Source organism: Montipora foliosa, chromosome 10 (genome assembly GCF_036669935.1).
Source record: "Montipora foliosa isolate CH-2021 chromosome 10, ASM3666993v2, whole genome shotgun sequence".
In the NCBI taxonomy this organism is placed as follows: Eukaryota; Metazoa; Cnidaria; class Anthozoa; order Scleractinia; family Acroporidae; genus Montipora; species Montipora foliosa.
In genome coordinates this window covers 13,233,862-13,258,789 of record NC_090878.1, presented here as the reverse complement: position 1 = coordinate 13,258,789, position 24,928 = coordinate 13,233,862, and the positions used below count along the sequence as shown (strand labels likewise).

Sequence of the window (24,928 nt, the reverse complement as noted above, 5' to 3'; positions counted from 1 at the left end):
TTGAAGCTGGTACCAAGGTAAGGAATGTGCTAATCTGCTGGTGCTGGAGCACTAATTGACAACACTGTAAACTGAAATCAACAAATCAACGCAAATCAAATCAAATTGGTTTTTGAGGAGAGGAGAAAACGGGAGAACCCAGAGAAAAACCTCTTAGAGCAGAGTAGAGAACAAACAAACTCAACCCACATAAGACGATGAGTCTGGGAATCAAATGTGGGCCACAATGGTGCTACGCGAGTGTTCTCACCACTGCGCCATCCCTATACTCCAAATTTTTCTTAATTTTTTGCACTATAACGAGTTCTGATGAATACATTTTCTGCTCTGCCTCGTTGCAAGAGAGATGCATGACCCAGACTGTCTTTCTATAGCAATGAAATTATGATATAATATTCTTTTTAAGGGAACGTGACATTTGGGAAAGGGTTACAAAATAATTATTTCAGGAATGCAAACCTTGTGACATCTTTCATGAAGCCTGTCATGACACCTTGGTAGCTGGCTGCAGAAGGTAACTGCATTATTGTGACTACGTAACCATCTGAACTTAAAATGATTGGCAGGTGAGGATGGACTGACACAGAAAATCTCTGGTGTAGGGGGTCCCTCTCTGATGTACTGGATTCCGAAGGCTCCCCTCGGACCAAATCACTGACTTTGCTGTAAAGATCATGGAAACTTGATTGATTCACAACACAGAGTGTTTCTCATGACAGATAAACTAGTTTACTGTTTAAAATATCATCCAAACAGGAACATGAAAGTTGGGTTCAACCTCAAAGTGATTCCAACAGGTGGTGTGAAGCTCTAGCCACTCCACAACTACATGTATCTAACTTAGTTCAGTTTGTTAAACTACAACCAGTAAAGATTATCATGAAAGTATAATGTTGTTTACAATAAACATACATGTACATGTAAAATTGACAGCATTTAGCAGTATAAAACGATTTCCCTTGGATTTTTGTTTTGTATGTTTACCGTAAAAACGTTTTTGTTATTACTGTGGAAAATGGTTGAGTTTGAATACACTTACTTGAAAGTGATCTTTGGATGAAGGGGCAGGAAGAAAGATGGTCCTGTGTGTAAGGAACTCCCTTCAGTACAAATCTCCATTGGCTCTCCTAGTTTACTTAAAACAGCTACTGAGCCACGGAGTGTTATGCAAATCACTAGAAGACTGTCTCTAGTCCAGGCCATATCTGCTACCCACCAGCACCTAAGGCATTTGGGGAAAGTAGATTCATGTAACTTATTAATGCTGAACCAGAACATAAACAACAGCGATGGCATAGAGGTGATGGCACTCACCTCCCACCAATGTAGCCCTGGTTCCATTCCTGGACTTGAGGCCATAGGTGGGTAAGTTTGTTGTCGGCTCTTTTCTCTTCCCTAAGGTGTTTTTCTCCTGGGGTTCGCCATTTTAGTATCCTTTTGTTTCCATGCAAATTGGCCCTTATGGCCTCATTCAATGTTAAATATTCTTTTGAATTTTACGTTTGAAAACGAGGCTATAAGGGCCAATTTGCATGGAAACAAAGAATACTAAACTGGCGGCCATTTTGGAATAAGGTGTATTAATTAGGTAACCTTCAAGTGTACATGTATGTCAATGAATTCCAAGCCACATGCTTTGCATAACCTAGGTTTAAATTTGTTTGGTCGTGGAAAAGGAAGGAACATGAAAAATCCTGGGCAAGATGACTTTGTCTGTAAATAAGGAGACAACAGGTCTCTAACCTTCCCACAGGAGTGTGGTTTGCTGCACTCAACTTTGCACCACAACCTTTCAAGTCAGTAATTAATGCCACTGCAGACTGAGATAAAGAGTAGAACATCATTCTGTTGTGTGCTGCACACTTCTGGTTCATTGCTATAACCAGCACCTGGCCATCAGGAGATACACGGGCAACATAAGCTTTTCTGCTCTTGACAAGTCGCTCAGCAGGTGTAAGGTTGTACAGTGAATGCTTAAATGTACGCCATGTTGGGATGAAAGATGCCTCGATACCTGCAAAATGAGTGTCACAAGTGGTTCAGCGATCATGATAGCAATGCCCTAAGGAGAAAAATAATTTTCTCCTTGTGTGTGCCTTAATTGCATAATTTATAGGTAAGCCACTGAAAATATAGGCATACAGGGCATCCTTTTAAACAGGCCTAAAGTGAATTACTTACATGTAATTGGTTGCCTTAAAAACAATTAAAATCTTTAGCTGATTATCATCACTATGAAAAAGTCCCCCCAAAACAGCTGGTCACTGCAACCTGGTATAAGTCTGTGTTTCCTAACATCTTCCTTTTTGAAGGCATTACTTACCCTCTATGTGATCTTGAACACTGGAGCTATCAACTGGCAAAGTGAAATTTTTCTCTGGCCACAGTAAGTGAAGGGTTGTAACATGAATTCCATTACTTTTGTTGAAAACCCAAGAAAGAGAGAAAGATGCGCCACAAACCTGAAAACGTGAAGATGGCAGCCAACAGAAATACAGTGTTCAGGTCATTTATCTCTTAGCATTACAGGTCAGATACAATATTTGCACCAGCTGAACTGACCTTTCCCTCATATTGGTGCTATCTATTACTTAATGGCCCACTTTTGATGTCCCAAAATTTAAATATCACTTTGAGATCTTCAGTTTGAGCTTAACTCTCTCATTTAGAAGGAAACCTCCCTAAAAATTTAGGTCCCAAACAAAATATGACAGTGCTATGAAACTGTGTTTTTGGCACCAAAGCATTAATTATCATATGACATATTTGAAACAAGTTAATGTAGAAATGTAGCTTCTTCCCGGAAGCATTGCAAAGGAAAAATAATTTCTTTGATTACAAAAATGACGTTTGAAGTCACCTTGAGCGAATGTGAAATGAAAGGTGTTACAATTGAACCCACTGGCAACTCGGAAAAATCCGAGCCCCAGATGGGATTCGAACCCACGACCCTCCGTGATCTAGTACGGATGCTCTAACCACTGAGCTACCAGAGACTCTATGGTGAGCAAGGGTGAAATGTGGGTATTTGACTCAAGCTGCATCACGCAGCCAGAGTCAAATATTGACTGACGGCATGGCTAACCCTCATTTGTCATTTAACTAAAAGTGAAAAATGGTGTAATTTCATAACACCCAAAATGACCAAAAAGTGGAATGAAAAATTGCAACAACCACGTAAAACTGTAGAACAACATAAAAAAAATACAGCAAAAGGAAATAGAAGCAAGGATGGACACAAATAGACAAGATTGAAACAGATTGCATTTGGGTAATCTTGAAAAAGGTTGGCCCAAAGATCTCCAAGTTTAGGGCAAGTTGCCACGATAAAGGTTGTTTTTGGTCAGAATTATCTTGTTTGTGATGTAACGATAAGTTTATCAGCAAAGGAATTCTACATTACCACATTTGAGTTTTAAACTTGTGCTTAACAACAAATTTCCCCTAAACACTTTAAGATAATGTGACATAGCCCCTTTTACAAACAACTGCTATCCATAATTCTTCATGACGTACTGGATCAACAAAAAAGACTCCATTGGCTGCTGCCTCTTTATCTCTCTCATCTGGTAAAACATAAGTTCCACACTGAATCTGTAGCCAAGCACCTTTCAACATATCACCAACTGCTTTAAAATAACATAAAGAGAAGTTATACTTAATAAAAAAGAATTCCTGAATGCATAGCTTTTTTTTTTCATTTTTAACAAATATGAAGAAATCATCAATGACTAAAAATAGAAATCAAAAAATATTTCTCTCACCACCATTTATGGAGCTATCACTCCCTTGTGCTTCCCAAAGAAATACCTGATGTAGTCCAGTGAGAAGCACCACTTTGCCCCCACAGTCTGAAATATAGACCTGTAGATGGCTGGTGCATCCTTAGAGACAAACAGAAACAATGCAATTATTAAGTACTTAAAAATGGGTAACAATTTTTAAATTTATAGATTTTAAAATAGTTGTAATGCTCCTTGAATGTTTCACAATTCTTTATGCCACTCACTATTGAAAGCCAACAGCACTATTCCTGATAATTAGGAATAGTGAAGGCATCATGTCATTGGGGAATCAAAGGGGTCAGTGCCAGGTGAGATATTTCATCCACTAGTTCTATATAAAATTACTGAATTATACTGGCTGCTTTGTTAGTCTGAGGCATCCAGTTTTACTAGGCTGTTAATAGGAGACCTGAGTCTCATCTGGAACAATGCAATGCAATGCAATGCAATGCAAAGAGTTAGATCCTTTTGATTTGAAATCAATTATTAAAATTTGACTTTTAAAGAGTTTAAAAAGTTCTAAGAAATGGATCTTACTTGTACCAGGTTGCACATTTCTTATCTTATCCAACACAGCAGTTGTTGTCACTGTTGCAGAACTCTTGTTCCAGATTAGAATTCTCCCAGAGTTTAAAGCACCAGCCAAAAATAAGCCTGTTAGGAAAAGAGATTGGAAGAGTGAATACAATAACCATTACAAATGTATGTGAAGTGGCAATCAGTTCAAATTATGTTGTGTGAACTGATGACTAGTCTGCAAACTAAAGGAAAATTACAACCAGGCCATGAACCACCTACAAGCACAAGGAGATGTGGACCCATCCCATTGACCCCAACTGTTCCAACTTCCCTTCCCAACAAGAAGGAAGGGAGGGAGAGGAAAGTAATACAAAAATACTCACTATTCAAGGAAAAGAACTGCGTACATGTACATGGAATCCAGACATGGTGAAAATATAGCTTAGCTGCTGATTACCAAATGGGCAAGAAGTGTTGTCTTTGTTAAATGTCAGTTCCCTTGTTGGCGGAAATTTGCAAAAAACTCTGTTAGGTGGCCATGGTAAGGCGCATTGCACTGTAAACTACATGTATACTGTAAGTAGATCACATCAATAATGCAACATGTACAGCTGCATTCCCAAATGTACGTGTTATGTGATTCGATCCACAAAAATTTTAGTGGGACTTACCATTAGATGAGATTCCAAATTCCTGTACATCTTCAAGATAACTTTGAAGTAAAGGAATTCGTTTCTTTGTTTTTCCAGATGGTAAGTATAGCTGACTGATCCTGTGTGAGTCAAATAGGAAAAGGTCCCCAACATCCTATAAAGAAAGAGTACATGTGCAATTTGAATGAGGAGAAGCAGCAGCAGCAGCAGCTGGCTGCAGAGAAGAGAAGAAACAACAACAACCTAATACACCCAACAAAATTTTAACACTGTCAGATTCAAAGACGTGATAGGGATCTCATCTTGATGCTATCCAGGTTTATAATGGGTAGATTATTAAGAAGAATAAGTATAGAGCAGAAACCAGCAAACAGTACTAAAAGTTTCCATTGCTTACGCTGCGTCAGTGGGGACGTCAAACACAGAAATGGCTTTATCAACTGGGTTGAGGTCATAACAAACTGACCACTGTAACAAAAATTGGAAAGCTGATGTTCTTAGGGTTAGGCTCCATGCAAATAGATGCAACATTGTTGGGTGTGACATGTTGCGTCCATTTGCACACCCTAGTTGCATGTTGTTACGAGGTTTGAAACTGGTCAAACTTTTAAGCCAACAACTCCCAACAGTTCTTTTGTTTCATGATCACCAAAGCATAGCGCAACAACGTTGGATCCATTTGCACAGCTCTTCCAACATTGTTGAGGCCACGCACATGCATTATATATGGTCTCCATGGAGATAACAACGCACAAGCATGTTGAAAACAATATAGCAGCGACATTTTTCCCATAATACACTGCACGTCCTTACATTGTTGGGCGTTGTTGCATCTAACCCTAACCCCAACACCATCCAACATCTGCCAAATCAATTACTACCGACAACGTTAGGAGTTGTTGTGTCCGTTTGTACTGAGCTTTAGCCCTTTGTTAGAGATAACTAATATTTCTGATGAGTCTTCCGTTGCATTTTGCTTAATGAAAGCAAGGTATGAGCTTAGGTCTCTCATGAGCTCGTCAGCAACAAATATCGAAATAAGGATGAACCTGGTCAAGTTGAATTTATCTTTCTAGAGAAAGAAAAGGGGGATTAGATCCAAAGGCAATACAAAAATGAAGTGTTACCTTTCCCAGCCAAGCTATCTTTGGCCACGGCTTTTTTCTTTTTATAGTCGATGACGTTAAAACGTCAAGTTTTAGCAGCATAATATGGTTGATCTGTGCATCATATTCTCCCTCTAAGAGAACCTTTCATCCTGCTTTATGAATTTAAGCTAATGGAAATTTTGTAAACAAAAAAATTCATGTTGTCCGCCATTTTAACTGCTTACACTGGTTCCCAGCTCACTCCCCTCTATTAATGGTCGATCATGATAAAAATAGCATAAATATACAGGTATATATCTTTAATGATATTAATGTTTTTCGAAAGAAAGATGGCATTTCGAAGGACGTAATGTGCCGTAATTTTTGTCTCCTGCAAAACATAGAGGAACTGAGATACATTCTAAATTTAGAAAATTACGCACACCCGTTCATAAAAATAGAGAGCTGGTAACTACCAAAAACATGGCGGGCATTAAAGGTGAGTTCATCTCGAACAATTCAACTTTTTCATTTGTTTATATGTTTGCGGCCGTAATAAAATATACCTGCTTAATTTTTAATCAGGTCTTTTATAATTTCTTTCATTTCCTACCGCTTCTTTTTAAATGGACGACGGAGTAGCGTAAGTCATGTTTGAAATTGAATGTACATGTAATTAATTAAATTATATGTTTGTTCTCACGACTTGTCAATTCTTTCGTTGTGTTCAAGGTAATCTCTTCTATTGACAATCATTTCTTGTAATACTTGTAGGATAATTGCTCTGTCCTTTAGTGGAGCGATCGGGATACTTTTCGTCGTTCTTGGATGTGCTTTGAAGGAATATGGGTGAGTATGCATAACTTAAATTCATATATCCTCTCATCCATTGGAATTCCCCACTTTTTTCTTAAAAACGAGGGCGGTTCTTAGAGAGTTCAAAAATTTGAACCTTTCAATGCTAGAGGAGTCTTTATTAAGCTTTGTTGAATAAAACCTACCACACAACAGTAATATTTTTTCATGGGGTTGTGAAGGACCAGATGTGTGTGTGTATCCATGACACTAGCATAATTTATCTCCCTAAATATTTTAGTATAGTTTATTATTTCCCTGCTAGCAGAGGCCTCTTTTCTTTTGCATTTCGTGGGCTGACGAGTATGGGCTGCCATGGGTCGAAACTTGCTGTGTTGAGCGTGCGCGGTGGTTACTTAGGGACCGCATCCTCACATGATACTTTCATGTTGTGTGGGCTCACTTAACAACAGCGGAATTACTGTAAAGAAATGTGTAGGACAAAGCAGGCTCAAGTCACAGACAGCAAACATATCATGGGTCATGTGGTCTCTTTTCCCATACTCAGCCCAGCAAACACAAAAGAAAAGAGACCCTCTGCTAGCAGGGAACCTTATTATATGTGTAATTATTTGTTTTTGCTTTTTCAGAATATGGTGGCCAATGTTTGTTTGTAAGTGGAGCTCTTGTTTTCTCACTCACTACTAACCAAAGACTACCAACAGGGTTGATTCATTTCATATATCATTTTGATCATTGATTCATTCATTACAGGAACATTTGAATCCACAAATGACCAGCTCCCAATGTCAGTGGCTTCAAAGCTCAGTTGGTTAGAGCGTCGCACCGGTATCGCGAGGTCACAGGTTCAAACCCTCTTGAAGTCCTAAATTTTTCAGGCTTCTCTATGTAATTGCTAAAGTTGCGCACGTAACTGTGAGGATCATAACGTCACTTGATTGAATTAAAAATTTGAAATTTGAAATTTGAAACATAATTATATATATATATTATTATAGATGGCCTTATTAGCACTTTTGCCTTTGGATAATTTCTCCGTTTTTGATGGCTAATTTGTCACTGATAATTGAGGCCAAAATGCTTTAATAATTTTCAACAGGGTTTGTAAGTTTTCCTGACTTTTAAAGTCAAATTTTTTGCATCACAGTGCCTTCTGTAAGCAAATTTGTACGTTAACCCATTGATCCTAGGAGTGAGACAGATTTTACTGTGCACCGGTAGCTCAGTTGGTTGAGCATTGGGCTGCCATGCGGGAGGTTGTGAGTTCGACTCCAGCCGGATCAACACTTAGCGTCTTAAAATAACTGAGGAGAAAGTTCTACCTTTGTATAATTAAATCTGCAAATGGTTAAGACTTTCAAGTCTTCTCGGATAAGGACTATAAACCATAGGCCCCGTCTCACAACCCTTCAATGTTCACAACCCAGTGGGACATAAAAGAACCCACACACTATTCATAAAGAGTAGGGCATTGAGTTGCCAGTGTGGTGGTCAGGCCTCATTTCATTCATTCATGTGCTGGGTGAGATCGCTAATGGACTGATAGCGACTGCCAGCGGCACCTGTATATGCTGATGTCCGATCTCACCCATAGATCCCTTGCTTGTAAAGCGCATTTGAATATGTCAATAGAAAATGCACTAAATAAATTCATTACCATTACCATTTTATTCTGTCTAGTGCCACACAATAAATTATTGTAGGAGTCAGTGAGTTAACAACCCCTGCATCCGCTCAAAATCGATGTCCCCTTTTATGTGCTACAGTAACTCTGATCAAAAAATCAATTCCTTTTTTTCTTCAGATTTTGAAAGTCTTTGCTTAATTAACTCCTTGACACATCAAACGCCCCAGGACAAAATCTTTTGGCGTTAGATAGAGTAAAATCTGCTATAAAGTCCCACTCCCAGGGGTCAATGGATGAACACCTGACTTGCAAAAATTTGAGCTTTGATTTTTATCCAAAGGCTGTTTACTTTGAGTGAAAAGTCTGTCATTACTCATGTTCAAAACTGACCAATTGGACAGCTCAGAGGGTTGGATCTACAATTATGGACACATTTCTTTGGGACACTTGCGTTTATTTCAGTCCAGTGCACATTCTTCGGACTTCAGATGCGTCCCCCCTCCCCCCTAATCAATGTTGGGCATAAACTAGTCCACTTTCAGCACTGCACACTATTTTCATTTCATTTTCCCCAAGCAACATTGAATTGGGGGGGGGGGAAGGGGGTTGCAAAAAAAACCCTGAATATGTGATAAAAAGTTAGTTGAAAGATAAAACGCTGTACTGTCCCAATGAATTTGTCCATGATTGTAGTTAAAAGTGATGTCATTTACTCACTACCTTAAAATTTCAGTCTGTAAAATTAATGCAGCTTATTATATATGTAAAATGCAAGTACTTGAATCTCCCATGCTGCACATTAATTTAGCCACATACACACGCATTACATTCTTAAACTACAGTTGTACTGAGTGTTTGACATCATTTTCTCCTCAGCTTAAGATTTTACCATCAGTAATGGCAGACCATTAAATAGGAAAATTCCGGTTAAAATAAACAGGCCCCAGTTGTTCAAACGATGGATAGCGCTATCTGCCGGATAAATCGCTATCCAGTGGTTAAGTAGTAGCGAAACCAAATGCACTATCCAGGGGGTAGTGATTTATCTGCTGCATAGCGCTATCCATCATTTGAACAACTGAGGCTAGTTGTCTTTTTATGAAACCAAGGTACCGTATAAAACTTGGGCCACTCAGTGTTTAGTTGTCATAGTTTTGAAATCCAAAGAAAAATTAGAATTATTGACTCTTTGGTCACAGTAGCACTTAAAATAAAACATCAAAATTACAAAAGAAATTCACAAATCCCTCTCTCTTTTAGTGTTCTTTTACGCCTTTGCTCCAGTGCCGACCATCATAGCCAGACGATTTAGTGACGACTTCTCCTCAAATGCGTCAAAGTATTAAGTTTGCTTTCATTAATTTTGTTACATTTGCTTTATGCATTCTGCAGTCTTCGATGGAATCTTAATAATTAAATTTCTTTTTTGTGCTATGCAGTGTCATCAAAGAAACAGCCATGTTCTTTACTGCTGGAAATGTTGTCTCTGCATTTGGTGAGTATTTTTAAAATGCAATCCCAGTCAGTACTGAATACGTAGGGAAACTGATTGTGGGGATTGGTTTCAAAATGAAGAAACTCAATATTAAACACAAACTTAACACTTATTCTTGCTTTTTTATAGGTCTGCCAATAGTTCTTGCACGCTGTAATATTGTAAGTATACAAACATTGACAACTCATATTAGTATCACCCAACTAGGGGACTAATGCAAATGCTGCATTTTGATTGGCTACGCTACTAGAGGACTATTAGTAATAGTCCTCGAGTGGCGAAAAGCTTTCGTTTTATTCCCAAATAAATGTAATTTATTTTCAACTTTGCCTTTTCTGTCGGACTAGTTGGGTGATACTAAAACAATTAGACCCTTCGCCCTCAAGGGCCACGGGTCAATAGTCCATTCCGCTTTGCCTCATGGGCCATTGACCCGTAGCCCACAAGGGCTATGGGTCTCATTGTTAATTAACCAAGTTGTCTAGAATTTACTGTTCTGCCTTACAAGGGTTATTTAGCCAAGCAGGAATTCAGGCATGGAGTGCGTGACAAATGACAGGCATGCAACACACGTTTATTTTCCTCTTTTTCACCACCACTGGGTGTCCCTCTTGGAGCCTCCTACTCTGATCATACTAATTCTGGCACAGCTAAATGACTCAGGCCTGTTATGCTTGCTATGGATGTAAACAATGGTAAAGGAATATCAGCCTTTGTCCTCACCAATTCCAGCCAAGGAGTTGGCTTTGGTGTAAATTTACTGAACTTATAACCAGACTTCACCAACACCTGGGTCATAAAATAACTGATTAGAGGGTTCTCCTGAAATCTGCTAATGTTTAGACCTCAAGTGTTGTAGAGGAACTTCAAGGATCATCAACTCAGGGGGACATAAAGAAGCATAACATTGTTCACAAAAGTATTAACCCATTGACCCCTGGTAGTGAGACTGACGCCAGATGATTTTACTCGTCAACTGGTGGCGTCCTATGGTGTTTGGTGTCAATGAGTTGAGCAGTCAAAAACTATGTGTCCCCTCCATCAAGGAGATATACTTCGCAGTGTGGTGGTATTGCACACTGTTACCTTTGTGGAATATCATGGTTGGTCAGGTGGATGTTCAGGAATGTTACCTCCCGCAAGCTACTGTAAAATCCCTAGGGTAAAGGATAACACATTTACCTGCATCCTGTCAAAAATGTTCATTTGTAGTAAGTAAATGTGGTGAAGCACAGTAATATTAATTATTATTCATTCAAAATGATTGGTTAAAACCAAACGCATAATTCACCATAACCAGCTGCTGTTCACCAAATTTGGAAAGAAACTTCGTCATATTGAATCAATGACGTCAAAATGACGTCAAAAGTGCAGCCCACTGCAAATTATTAAACCGTTCACTGAAAAAAGCTGGGGACGAGATTGTGTTATTTTTGTTGAGAAGAAAAATGGCTGCGAGTAGGTTTAGAAGTTTGAGCCAAGAAAATATTTTAAATGAATAATAAAGCAATTATTGAATTCGACTTTCGTAGAACATGAAGAATTCTGCAGATCTCGGAGGATGTTATCCACCTCGGCCTTCGACCTTGGTGGATAACACCCTCCTCGACCTGCAGAATTCTTCATATCCTACTCAGCCTCATTCAATAATTGCTAATAATTGTTATTGTTATTAGGCTTTTCAGATAAATCACTTACAAAAAAATGAGTATTCATTTTTGTTGATCTCAGCTTTGTTTTTCTTTAGATCAAATGGGGAGCCATGGCATTGGTGCTTTCTGGCAACGTTTTCATCTTCTTCACTATTCTTGCTTATTTCCTAATTTTTTCAGCTGAAGATGATTGGGGATTTTGAACAGAACTTTTGAACAGTTATTTTCCTGTGCAAGAGTGTAATTGGTTTTCCTTCAGTTGTTTTCTCTGGAACTTGTTTTACTGATAGGATTCAAACCATACTTGTGGGAGATGCATATGTCACAGCTGAAGCATTATGTCAACTTCATAAATAAGCATAGGAAATTGTATGAACGCGTGGGCATGAGTGATGTTTGGAAAGTTCTCAAAATTTGTGAACTTTCAAAAAACATCACAAGTGACCATAAATCACAAATCGCACAAGCACGTTCATACTATTTTTTATTTATTTTTGTATATACTCAACATTACTCCGTTGTTGTTTCCATAGCAACTTTAATACTGTACTCTATAATTGTCACTGACCAATCAGAAATGTGATATTCTGTATAGCATATAATAAGACTATAAAATAAAAAGCTTTTGTATGGAGGTCATTAAATTGTCAGGGAAAAATAACAAACTGCTATACCTGTCAGAGTTTTAATTTTCATCTAATGCAGGTTTTCCTGAAGACATTTTGTTTACAATAATTAGCAAGTTAAATACATACAAGTCTTACTTTTGAAAAGAAAAAACACCAGCATTTTTTAATTTTGAAGTTATTATAGCCCCTTTCCCAGTTAGTTTTTCTAACTGTGAGGCAATTTTGGGCTATTTTGTAGTTTTAACCTGAAATTGCCTTGCATTCACGTTAGATTACATTGTAATGCAAATGAGAAAAACTAACCGTGAAAAGGGCTACTGTGTGTGACCTCTTAACTCCATCAGTTAGTGGACTGGGAACCAGAAGTTGGTGTGAATATTGGCTACATCAATAATTATTATTTTAGTGTCTTTCCTCTCTACAGTCTATCTATACATTTGTAATAGGACGTGACTCTCCATGGTGAACAAACTAAGTCAGGAGCCAGTGTCAAGCCTTCACCTTGGTACATATCACATACGGGGCAAAATTACTGAACACTGATTGGTTGAGACAGAGGGCATGTTTGCTTGATCCTGATTGGTTAATAGTTGCTTATCAAAAACAGGCAAAGTTACAAGAGTATTGACTCTGATTTGTCCACACATAAAATATTTCTGTTGACAGCAAAGATTTAATGCAATGATTTTGTTCAAGCCCTAAACTGCAACTGGATTAAGATATCCTCAGGTGTGAACTGCTTGATACATGAATGTTGTCCCAGCAAATATAGCTCTATGTAGCAATTGCATACATGAAAATATTTGACTTCAAGGAAAACTAATTAGTTGTGTACATACTTGCTAAGGAACTTCTAGTAATAAAGGGCTAAAAAATCTGAGCTACTTACAAGTTTGATCCATGATAAGACTATAGCCCATTCCCTCCAATCTAACACCAGATGATTTTATTCATCAATGGGAGATGGGTGAAAACAACCAAGCTTGGAAGTGTACTGAGTAATTCTTTGTAATGGAAAATTCTTCACAGCCCCACCCAACTGGCTCAGTCAAACATTAAATGGTTCCAGGTCAACTAAAATTAAATGACAAGTTCAAAGTCTCGATCTTTAATTGGCCAAAGATGGTTGCATTAATTTATTTGTATGGAACTGTAACAGATACTTTACTGCTATGTATGCTGTGAATTTCATTGATTAAAAACTATTCTGTGTAAAACTTCCAATCTTTGCACATAATCGAGAGTGGGACAACTACCGGTATTTTACAAAGCTAAAAAACATTATGACCATGATGAAGATACAAAAGTTCATCTTAAGGTAATTGAATGGGTTTTCTCTTGTAGCCCTGTAACTAGTTCCCCAAACCAAGAAGAAAAAGACATGGTTTCAATTCGTACAGTCTTCAAACATGATTGAGTAATCATAATGACAAATCCTATAGCAAATGCAAAAGTGAACGTACAATGCATAATGATACTGAAAGGCTAGAACGATGAAAAGCAACTGCACAAAATGTTTAACTTCTAAAACAAACATGAGAGAAAAAAATGTGTTAAAACTCAAATTAATGTTACACCTGCATCATTCTCAAGAGATTCTTATATACATCAGGAACAACTAAAAAGTACTGAACTTGTTATGTGTATAAAACAAAACTAACTTTTTACATTTTCATAGACATGTAATCAAACGTTCTCTTCAAGAAAATTACTGAAAAGAAAACCCTGGTTACTGATGAAAGAATCTCTAAGTAAGGGCAAGAACTCTTTAACATTCTACAACACTTCACACCTCAATAGTATTATCTTCTAGACTTAGCTACAACCAGAACAAAGTTATGAAACTGGAAAATAACCAAACAGCAATAGCAATGAACCTTGACATGTTAAGTGTCGAAGGGAATCTTGTGAGTAGAAAACATTTTTTTTTCCAGAGAATGATGCTATGAGCTGACAAATTTTGAAAAGCTACCTCAATAAGCCTCATACGGCGATTTTATAACTACAACTCTATCAATAACTTTGCAGATAAAAATTTACAGTTAAATAATCTTTGCACAGCAACCTTGTAACCACAACGCTATCAATAACTTTGAAGGCTGAAAATTTGCCATTGGTTTTGAACTTTTTACATGTTAATAAAAAATGACTGTACATTGTAAGTTCCTCTCAGGGTTCATGCAAAGACATGTTTAGGGGAAAATGATCTTAAGCTAAAGCAGCGAGGGGAACATGTTATAAATCAACATGCCTAAGAACCAGGCAGATCTTTTCTGCATCTTTTTTTTGGGAAAACTTTTAAGTGTGGGACTATAATAATTAATTAATGCATGAACCCTGAGATAAAATAATCATAATTTACATAGCCATGTTAGTGGACATGTATCACTGACATAGGACATCAACTTCCTCATCAGTCTCTTCAAACAGACTTTGATCCAAATCCACAGTTGCGTTCCCATTGTTAAGGAGAACATTGATCAGGTTTAATTTAAAGCAAAAATCAAAATCTGAGAAATCATGATCAGAGTCTGAGTTTTCCATTTTGAACATCCATTAAGTTTGGAAGTTGACATTTTTTTAAGTATGGGTTGTCCAACACAGAAAACTTCTTAAACTCATCTTTTACTGTAGAGATCTAAAAGTCACTAATAATATAGTGCATGAATCAATAAAAGAACATAATCGTTAGCAACCAGTTATGGGAAAGGATATTATTTTCTTCTTTGCTCTCTTTCCCTTTAGTTTCGTCTTTCCCTTTGCCTGTCCAGCTGGTGGTGTTTTTCGACCCTTGATCACCTTTCTTGGTTTAGCAGCACGCTTATCACGTGCCTTAGCGATGGGATTTCCCTAAATTAAAACAATGTAAACAAATCATCAAATCAAACCTTTTTATCTGTGACGAACCGGTTAGGTAGTGCCTGACTGAAGTGCCAAAAATAAAGAAATACAAGACAATTTAACTGTTTTTACTGTTGTAATGAAAAACACTCAAACTATCATAAACGGTAGCTGTTATTAGTGTGGACCACTTATATTATCTGAAACTCAGGATGAAGTAGAACATGTACCTCAAGGTCAAAAATCTGTCCTTCACCAACAGGACTTTCCCTTCCTCCATTGCCAGAGTCATCACTGTCTTCTTCAGATGGATCCAGTCTCATCATTAGAACTTTAAACTGAAATTGATAGTGTTTTACTGATCATATATGGTTGTCAAAGAACTGTCCTTCAAACAAAACTAAAGTATCCATTTGTGTCTGATGTTGTTAATCAAACCAACCAATCTGTGTAGCTGGTGCCAATTTACAAAGGAAATGAACTTGACTAAAGCAAAGCTCAAGGCAAGTTACTAACTATAATGGCATACAAAAGAATAAATAGGTAAAAAAACCCTGCTAGTCACAAAGCACTGTAAACACCAACAAAGTGTTAATGGACTTGGAGAACAAAGCCTGTGTATTACCTCTAAGTAATCATGCACCAGCTGTTCATGGCTCCTAACGGCATCTGGGTCTTCCACATATCGCAAAACCTGCTCAGGTTCAAAGAAGACTCCTACTTTCCTTGACACTGTTTTGTCATAAGCTTTTGTTGGCTCTGAAGGTGAATACTTGTGGCATTTACTGGAAAAAAAAATCAGCCAAAATTTATATGAAGGGTACAAAACTACTGCTTCCATCTTTCTAGCAAAATCAGTGGTTATATTGAACTCATACAACCTCTTGCAGGTGTTGTTCGTGAACACGATTTGAAGAAAATATCCAAGGAGAATGATTGATAGTTCAGCATGTAAACTGAATAACTAATGGCAATGAAACTACTTAGAAACACAAGATTACTGGAAATAGTTTTGTTTATCTCAAGCTGCTTCAATGTGAATAGTACTTTACTGGTTACCTCTGCTTTACCCAATCAAAATGTGCAAGAAATGCAATTCACTTTAGTTTGGTATGACTCGTACAGTATATTCAAACTAAAATGCATTATGTTGGTTTTTGTTGGGATTAATAAGCGCCGGCCTGATGGGCCTTTGTAGGCTCGTAACAGAGACTTACTTAACTTTTTTGGCAGAGACCTTTGCTCTAAAATCTACAGTTGCTATTTTATACAATCTTAGGCTTTTAAATCTATGCACTTTTCTCTCACCTGTCTGAAAACCCATACATTTCTTTAAGATGCTGTTTCAAGTACAACAGTAGCAAACAGCCTTGTGAGGCTACACAGCACTTTTCAAAGTTGGTGGGATCTGCTGGAATCCGTGCTGGAACATTAAATAAGAAAATCAACAACACTCCCTAATAATAATGTTGCACATGTGATGGTGTTGCTTAAATCCATCAAAATGTATTTAGCCTTCAGCTCATTGCCAGCCCCTCTTTCACACCAAATAATAATAATAATAATAATAATAATAATAATAATAATAATAATAATAATAATAATAATAATAATAATAATAATAATAATAATGTTTGGTTGTTTGTTTCAATTATTTCCAAGATCGTTCCCTTACTCTGTTAGCAGTGTCTTTCTCTATTTTTAATAATTAACCAGTACCTACAGTGTAATAAAAAGCATTGAGAAAGACAACTTGAGAAAAGACTGCAGAGACCTTTAAGGTGATTCCCTGGTTTTGCATTGCGCATTCCTACTGCGCACGATTTTTGCGTCATCAGCACGCGCACATGAGCGCGCGCCCGTACAAAACATAAGGGATTTCCCTCAAACTAAGCTCGATAGCGAGATAAAAGCTCCTTTTCTCTTAAACGAGCATGGTGACCCCCACTTTTTATTTTATAAATTCAATGAGAACAATATCCGCAATAACTGAGAAAAAATTTGGCAGAAATCTATAGCTACTTTTTTGGCAAATGAAATAAATGCTACAGATAGAGACGTAACGGGCCCAGCAGAGCAAGTCCAAATTATGTTTCCTTTAAAGGATAAAAATATCAATTAATAATGCAGGGTATTTGAAGCCATTTTTTCTGGGACGTAGATGAATAAGCAATCAAAGAAAGTCGAACTCTGTGTGATATAGCACGCCGCATTGAAAAATAATCGATCTTGTTTGTTGTGCACTGAGATAACCAAAAGTCACCTAAATAACCATATTTGTCCGCATCGTGGCATGAAAACAAGCACGGTGACCCCCTCTTTTTATTACCTTTTTAACATCTCCTTGTACTGTAATGTCATCATACCAAGTTTCATCGGAAATCTATGACGGGTTCTTTTACCCGGGAATCACCTTAAGACCCAACCTGGGCATAATGCTACACTCCCAAAACTGATAACCTGCCATCTCTTCCCTAGACACATGACAGGTAAGAGCTGCTATTTTTGTTTCTTATCCATGCATCAAACTGACTTTGGTTCCCTGAAAAATTTGCTCTTTGTCTATCTTACCCAGAACAGACTCCAATGTTTCTTCTTCATCATAACGATCACTTGCCACAGGGATATTGTCTCCCCCTTCAACTGGTGGCTTTGTTTGAACAGTCATGGCCTAAAACAAACAGAAAATGAGGAAAGAAGCAAATTCAAGCATGCCAAAATTTAATTTCTTGAGGTTTTATCGTACATGTTGATTTTGAGCGGTCATTGGGAATGGAATTTTAAGTAACTCCTGTAATGATCAAAAATATGCATTTCTCCCTACATCTTTTCCAACTCCTTATTGCTCCAATTTAGCATAGTTGGTTTTTTCCCCAATAATTGGAGACCATAACAAAATTTGTCACTCACCTTTCTCTCACCTGTCTGAAAACCCATACATTTCTTTAAGATGCTGTTTCAAGTACAACAGTAGCAAACAGCCTTGTGAGGCTACACAGCACTTTTCAAAGTTGGTGGGATCTGACATAGTTTGAATAGGCTTCCAACAGCTTTTCAAAATTACAATTTAATATGATCAAAAACAGACTTGTCCTTGTTTCTTATCATTAAATTTATGTTAGATCCATAGCAACATGCACGTGTAAAAATTATTAATAGTATACATGTAGAGATATACCTCTTTAAATGAATGCAGTAGATTTGCACCAGTCACAGAGAGAATGGTATCAATGTGGTAAATTACAAATAGTGGCTCCTCGTGGACCGAATAAGGAAAATGTGCTAAGTTGTCAGCAATGTACAGCAACAAGTCTACCTTGGTTCCCTGAAAGAGTAAGATACATTGTAATTGACAAAATCTTGGTTTGAAAACTACATTAATAATAATGATTTTACAAAGTACTGGTACTATTTTTTTCACATGGTTAAATAGCTTAAGGTATTTGGATGCACACCTTGTGATCATCAAATATTCTCAGCATGGACTGTAAGAGTGACCGCCTTGGTTGTCTTCCTGATCGTATGATAGAATACAAATGACTCAGCAAACATTGACTGCTCTCTTTTCTGTAGCCACGTATTGCTGTGTTCTTGTCCTGTGGTTAAAAGGAAAGTAATGTACATGTATTGACATATTTTGGAAAATTATTTAAGAAAATGTAGGCCCAGAAATGCAGCTGATTAGATGCAGCCACTTTTAATAAACATCCTGCAGTGTCTCTTAAAGTCCAAATGCCAATGACCTACTTACAACTACTCAGTTTGAGATAGATTAGGATTGTTTTTTTGTATATGGTTATTTTGAGTCAGAGTTTAGGAGGCATTTATGGGTACACTTGATAATGCTGTTGAAGTTAGGGAGAAAGGCAAGTTGAATCCTCGGTTATAGAAAAAAATATCAAACCTCTTGAACTAGGCGCTGAAGCTCAAATGACATCTTTATTCCAGCCAGGGCTTTCATCTGAAAACAAATTAATTAATAATATTGACTTCACTGATCAAATATGCCTAGGTAAAATACCGGTAAAGGAAAATAGTGTGAAAGTTGTAGAAAGTGAAACTTGTAAAGTAACTAAATTGCAAACCTGAACAAACATGGAATATTTGCTGTCTATTTCTGAAAGCTGCTGGTCTGATTTGACTCTCATTTGTTGCTCTTCATCAGTTCCAATAGCAATCAGATAGGGAACACACTGTTAAACATAAAAATGCAAACCCTAATGTACCTTCATCATATGGGTCCATTATTATGTCTAATGTCCCAGCCCACATCATTAACCAATTCTGCCAGGCCCTCCTCCCTCCCCAACCCACACCCATAGATTGTTGGTGAGTCCATCACAAGGTTGCCTTTTTGGGAAATTCTCTTCAGGACATGTCACTGGTTTTAGAACAGAGAGCCACATGGTCAAACACCATAAGCCTACAGGGAAGGTCTCCACTCTCCACCACAATCATCTGTATAGTAAAACAATATTTCTAGAGGCTGACCAGTGAGTGACACCTCAGGATTGATGATAACTACAGTAGAAAGTTGTAGCTTGCAGGCTAAAACACCAAGTGTTGAGAGGCAGAATCTTTTGATATGTTCTCAATACAAATGGGGTATTGGGCACGGCTATAAATTTTCTGTGTTTTTTTGACAAAAAGCGTTCTTTTTTTGAAGAAGTGACCAATTTTTTAAAGAAATGTTTCAAAATCTTCCCATGCATTAATTAAGATACTAAAAAAAACAGGAAAAAATAGGAATATCCTGAAAAAATAAGAGAAAATAGGAAGCAGGCCAAAAAATAGGAACTTGACGCCCTGCATTCTTGTTTCTCGGCTCTAGTATATTAAATTTTGTTGTCTTAAGTTCATGAACTCCTGTGGGATTGGATGCTTGATTCACGTTCTTTATCTGGTTTTCGGAAACCTCATCAGTCTTCACAATGTCTATGTATTTAGAGAAGGTCAACTTCCCCTGACACAACAAATGCTTGGGTTTGTCACCATCACAAACACCAAGAACAATTAATTTGATCTAGAATCAGCAAATCATGTAAACATGTGCAGAAATTGCAGGTCTGTGCAAGTGTTCTGACGCATACTTGTTGATTGACTGTTGTTGGTAGACATTCCAGTTTTCATCTAAAATTGTCTTTTCCCATTAGCTTCAGGCCTACGAGTGGCTGTATGCTATGCATCATTGACATCGAAGGTGTTGTCCAACGCCTGAAGTTGGCATCGAGCTTCGAGGGACTGTCAACTTACATTTGCACAGTACTGTATTTTGTTTCTCCTGGGTCAGACATTCTACGCTAAATGTTTCTCCCTAGTTGGGTTCATATCAAATGTTAATTCTCAATACCTAAAGTTATTACGTGTAAATAGCCTTTGACGTCCAAACCGACCAGACTTAGTATTTTACTCTGTCTAACGCCAGACGATTAGACATCTAACCCTAACCTAACCCCTGGGAGTCAATGGGTTAATATAAATTTTAGTGTGATCAAACTTCTCTCATTAAAAGGTTAACATTAATTAACATTATACAATTTGACTGGTTATACCACATCATCTGGCATCTTTGAGTAAACTGTTAAATTAGGATAACGAGTAAGAAAGGGGAAGATTCGGAAGTTCACAGAACAACATTAAACATCTCTCGTGTTTAAATGGAAACCAGGAAGCTACATGTATCATAAAGCAAAAGTAATTAATGGTTCAAAATTGCACTAAAAGTTAATAAAAATACTAACCTGAACAGGGTGAACAAGACCTTGTCTCAAAATTAAATTCACTACATGAAGTGAAGCCATACGCACAGAAGGCTGGGGGTGCAAGAAGCTTTCCAATACACTCTTGAGGTACACTTGCATCACAGCACTAGTCGTACTACAGCAATGGAAATAAAAAGAGAACCGATAAAATTATTAAGTACACAAGTGGACTTACTAACAACATTGAAACCACAAACAAGCTTTATGTTAACGGTACCCAGACTGAATATCTCCAAGTTCCTTGAGATTTTGATTTTGATTCTCTTTTTCTGGCTTTTTGTGCCCTGAAATAGAAATTGAAAGTTATGGAAATCTAGCAGAGATCAAGGTTTATAACGAACTCATGAGAATTTTCTGGGTCCCTTACTGTGATCTTGAACATGTACATGTAATCTTTTTTCATCTTCTAAAAGATGCATCTGTAAGTTCTTCAGAACCTGACAAAAGAAGTCACAAGTTGCACATTCCTCAAAGCAGTGAAAAATAACCCACATTTTCAACAATAGAATAACTTTCTGTAGTGGCTGAACAAATTCTTTCCTCTTTTAAGACTTACACTCATTACAGCCAAACTAATGGTTTTATGTAAACGTAATTTAACAAAATTGACAACAAAGAGCGGCAACAGCCTTAGCCTGTCAATCATCAATGAGTGGTAGCAGTAATTTGTGCTGAGCCCAGACAAATGCTCCTATAGTTACTTAATTCTTGTAACATGATTTATTGGAGCTGTTCACTGGGTTTGCTTCCCCTCTCCCATCCTCTTCCAAATTCCTTTCTTGTCATTTGACACTAACCTGTAGTTTAAGCTTTAAAGGTTGATTAGGCTGTGATAAGATTCCTTGGTAAAGTTCTTTAGCTTCTCCTTTTAGAAGCAGGTCACCATACCTCATACAAAGAAACCCTGAGAGAGAACAATAATAATTATTTATTTGGTAATGGTCTTGTAATGGTCAAATGACGCCAAGGTAAGGTAAGCAGTTTTCTTTCCTAGAGTATGCCTGTCATATCTTCTTGTTCAGGGAAAGCTAGTGGATCAGAGTCACATTTTTAAAAATTATTTTACTCTGACTGTCCCTAGACTAGACCATACTCAGTTGAGACAGCTGCAGATTCACATGCAAAGCAATAAGGCTACAGTACATAAAATAGAAAGAAAAAAAGCAGTGACAAAGTGCAAGCTACCGGTATTACACCTTGTGTCCACCTACCAAGTCCTGTGATGGCCTTTTGACAAACTTCTTCATCAGGGTGCTTGGTAAAGTAGATGTACACAGCAAACACTCTGTGTTTAGTGGAACCCTGCTTGAAGGATGAAATAAATAAATGTATAATATTATCAGTGATCATTGTCACTTATCAACATCATGGCCAGGTGAAAGATATGTTCCCATTATACAATGAGCATCAATTTTTCTTGCATTTCACTTCTTAGAGTTGACACACATGTAACAATAACTTGCTCCAGACCTACAGAGCGTACCTCGTTTTTTGGCTTGACATCACTATCAAAATCAAACTGCTTACAAAGTAGCCCAAGAGTAAACAGGGATCGCAATAATGTTGGTCTATTAACTTGTGCCTTGCTTGGATTTCTACACAAGTCTGCTTTGGCCTTTGCTAAGTACCCTGGTGGTTAAAAAACAAGACCAAAATAAACATGATTTTGACCATCTGCGCTTGTGTTACTGCCACTATGCTATGAATGCCAATAATTGAAATAAAAAATATCTGCTTTAGGAAAATGACTTGTTACCATGGTATTTTTGGAAATAGTCCCTCACAAGCTGGATGTTATGAGTAACTTTATTTACCACAGCACCTAAACAACTAATGCAGCTTTGCACAACCTGGAAAGAAATAATGAAAAACAAGAAAAATTAATGGTCAGTGCATTGTTGTATCTGACAGTGTTTAATTAAATTGTTATAATGGTTGGATACGTTAATTATAGTTTAAATTTTCCCTTGTTTAAAAATGTTTCAAACTAGTCTGTTTTTTACTTTACTTTCTTTCAGATTATGATGTCTATAAAACAAAGGAAAGTAAAAAAAACAAACTAGTTTTTAACCAAGGAAAAGTTTTAACTACAACAGATACTTTGACCAGCGTAAAGGTCATTCCTTGTTTACTTCTCTGTTCAAGGAAACCCAAATACCTGCATTTATGTACTGTGATACACAGTAAATGACTGGCTGTTGTGCAACAAAAAATGTCAATCTTAAAGTCAGATTAACTTTAAGGTGCTCTTCATGTGCTCACAGTACATGTTATGAAAACACTACACCAATTTACTAGAAGATAAGTGCCGTAAACGTAGCAAGAGAGGAGCAGCACTCTCCTCAGCAGGAAGGAGGTCACCATGGCATCCGAACCACAGTCCACCCCGGACGGCACCCGTCAACACATCACTGAGACCAGTGTGTGGAATGTATACTTCCCCTTAAACATGGGAGGGAGGGAGGGAGGGAAAAGCAAGCGAATAAGCAACAAGCTCCCTGGAATCCCCCCCAGATATCACAGGAGAAACCACTGCATTGGCTTGGTTTTAACTTTGCCTAAATGATTAAAATTTTTGTTACACATTTTCACACCTACAGTACATAACCTTTAAATCAAATATTTAAAAAATTCATATGGATGTGTCATGAGCACCTTTGCCGTGTTACATGTACTTCACTTCAGTTAAAATTGCGTTATCTTTTTTTCTACCGTTTGTCCATGTTTGACAGTTAGTCTCATCAAATCTTCTTCTAAGCTAGCCAGGAAGGTTTCACTAGGATGTTCCATAAGAGGTACCACTAGTTCCAAAATACGTGCCACATTATGGATTACAAGGTAATCCCCTTGAGTCTGCCATACCAAAACACAAAGAAATTAATTACCACTGTTATCAACAAATCAATAAATATTATTGTTTTCAAAATGATCTTATGACAAAAAGGGTCTGTGTGAGAACCAACTACTGTTGTCTAGGAAGGAAGAGCTGAGAATTTAATGCACATAATTTTTATACATGTACTTACACTGCATTTGGTGCTAAGGTAAGGCTGCAAAGTTGTGGCATGTTTTACCAACAGCTGTGGTTTAATCTTGCTAATCAAATATAAAGTTGACAGGCTGGACACAAGTCTCTGGCTACTTGAACCTTTTCCTTCTGACTGGACTGAAATACAATTTATCATAAACATTAATATAAACACATAAAAGAAAGGAAAGGAACTTTATTCAAGTGTCTAGTCTTTTAGTGCTGGAGCAATAATTGCGGACACTGTGAACTGAAATCAACAAATTAACACAAATCAAATCAAAATGTTGCTTTTTGAGGGAAGTGGAAAACTGGAATACCCAGAGAAAAACCTCCGAGAACAGAGTAGAGAACCAACAAACTCAGCTCACATACTGTATGATACAGAGTCTGGAAATTGAACCTGGGCCACACTGGTGGGAAGAGAGTGTTCTCACCACTACGTCAGCCCTGGTGTAGTAAATAATACTAAATAATAATAATAATAATAATAATAATAATAATAATAATAATAATAATAATAATAGAGCGAGTTTTAACCAATCAAAAAGGAAGGAGACAATCCAGTAAACCAATCAAAATTCAAAGTACTTACATGTATACACGTTGCTGACACAAAGTGCGGGAAAATGTGTGAATGGGAACTTAATTTTATTCTCTTTCACACTTGGTTTTGATTTGCATTAAGTTGCATGATGTTGAAATCAATAATTATTAATGGCTATTATTGATACCTACGTTGTCTTCTAACCTTAATTTTCATCTGAATTTTCGAATATCTTTCAACATGTGGGATGTGTGGGGGATATAACTAGGCCTACATTATAGTAATGACCTTTCTTGTATTCTAGATTGCGGATATATTTTAGTATATTTGAAATTTATTTTGCATGAATGTGACAAAATTGTATAGTTGGTTAATTCAAGAAATAATAATATATCAATAATATCAGACAAATAATTAATTTTGGCATCCAAAGTAGTAAAAGTCATTTTCACCTCTTGACATGTGTACTTCGGGACAGTTTTATTT

General features: G+C 37.2%; 3 protein-coding genes across 8 annotated transcripts in view; 1 reads left to right on the top strand and 2 right to left on the bottom strand.

Moving 5' to 3' along the window:
• Positions 1–6,293, bottom strand: part of LOC137973658 (uncharacterized) — a 32,696-nt gene extending 26,403 nt beyond the window's left edge. Inside the window, exons 1-9 of one of the 3 annotated variants that reach the window (XM_068820508.1) lie at positions 6,085–6,293; positions 4,976–5,111; positions 4,323–4,439; positions 3,765–3,884; positions 3,517–3,629; positions 2,324–2,462; positions 1,744–2,014; positions 1,040–1,222; positions 460–663 (exon numbers count right to left, since the gene is read on the bottom strand). In XM_068820508.1, coding sequence (XP_068676609.1) covers positions 460–663; positions 1,040–1,222; positions 1,744–2,014; positions 2,324–2,462; positions 3,517–3,629; positions 3,765–3,884; positions 4,323–4,439; positions 4,976–5,111; positions 6,085–6,165 — 1,364 coding nt within the window. In that variant the 5' untranslated portion in view covers positions 6,166–6,293. The remainder of the gene's footprint in view (positions 1–459; positions 664–1,039; positions 1,223–1,743; positions 2,015–2,323; positions 2,463–3,516; positions 3,630–3,764; positions 3,885–4,322; positions 4,440–4,975; positions 5,112–6,084) is intronic. The other 2 variants (XM_068820509.1, XM_068820510.1) reach the window with 2 other exon arrangements.
• Positions 6,294–6,435: 142 nt separating this feature from the next.
• LOC137973660 (leptin receptor gene-related protein-like) lies at positions 6,436–12,312 on the top strand. 2 transcript variants are annotated; one of them, XM_068820514.1, is made up of 8 exons: positions 6,436–6,544; positions 6,631–6,688; positions 6,820–6,894; positions 7,491–7,513; positions 9,749–9,827; positions 9,928–9,983; positions 10,113–10,144; positions 11,731–12,312. In XM_068820514.1, exons 2-8 carry the CDS (start codon positions 6,672–6,674, stop codon positions 11,836–11,838), a joined length of 390 nt encoding a protein of 129 aa, XP_068676615.1. In that variant the 5' UTR covers positions 6,436–6,544; positions 6,631–6,671; the 3' UTR covers positions 11,839–12,312. The 2 variants fall into 2 exon arrangements, with proteins under 2 accessions (XP_068676615.1, XP_068676616.1); XM_068820515.1 differs by lacking the exons at positions 6,436–6,544; positions 6,631–6,688 and adding an exon at positions 6,695–6,717 and having other exon boundaries at positions 11,731–11,982.
• A 1,048-nt stretch (positions 12,313–13,360) lies between these two features.
• The window catches only part of LOC137973659 (nipped-B-like protein), a 31,516-nt gene continuing 19,948 nt past the window's right edge, over positions 13,361–24,928 (bottom strand). For 2 of the 3 annotated variants that reach the window (XM_068820513.1, XM_068820511.1), the window contains exons 29-46: positions 23,894–24,033; positions 23,580–23,720; positions 22,624–22,717; positions 22,351–22,496; positions 22,079–22,172; positions 21,665–21,771; positions 21,235–21,304; positions 21,085–21,151; positions 20,847–20,982; positions 19,191–19,298; positions 19,010–19,066; positions 18,561–18,701; positions 18,284–18,430; positions 17,677–17,776; positions 16,414–16,528; positions 15,731–15,890; positions 15,336–15,443; positions 13,361–15,114 (exon numbers count right to left, since the gene is read on the bottom strand). In XM_068820513.1, coding sequence (XP_068676614.1) covers positions 14,953–15,114; positions 15,336–15,443; positions 15,731–15,890; positions 16,414–16,528; positions 17,677–17,776; positions 18,284–18,430; positions 18,561–18,701; positions 19,010–19,066; positions 19,191–19,298; positions 20,847–20,982; positions 21,085–21,151; positions 21,235–21,304; positions 21,665–21,771; positions 22,079–22,172; positions 22,351–22,496; positions 22,624–22,717; positions 23,580–23,720; positions 23,894–24,033 — 2,093 coding nt within the window. In that variant the 3' untranslated portion in view covers positions 13,361–14,952. The remainder of the gene's footprint in view (positions 15,115–15,335; positions 15,444–15,730; positions 15,891–16,413; positions 16,529–17,676; positions 17,777–18,283; positions 18,431–18,560; positions 18,702–19,009; positions 19,067–19,190; positions 19,299–20,846; positions 20,983–21,084; positions 21,152–21,234; positions 21,305–21,664; positions 21,772–22,078; positions 22,173–22,350; positions 22,497–22,623; positions 22,718–23,579; positions 23,721–23,893; positions 24,034–24,928) is intronic. The other variant, XM_068820512.1, reaches the window with a different exon arrangement.

What these genes read in the sequence shown, in the direction of transcription:
- LOC137973660 (XM_068820514.1), top strand. An exon ending in TGTGCTTTGAAGGAATATGG is followed by an intron (nt 6,895 to 7,490) that starts GTGAGTATGCAT and finishes TTGCTTTTTCAG; the next exon opens with AATATGGTGGCCAATGTTTG. An exon ending in ATGGTGGCCAATGTTTGTTT is followed by an intron (nt 7,514 to 9,748) that starts GTAAGTGGAGCT and finishes TCTCTCTTTTAG; the next exon opens with TGTTCTTTTACGCCTTTGCT.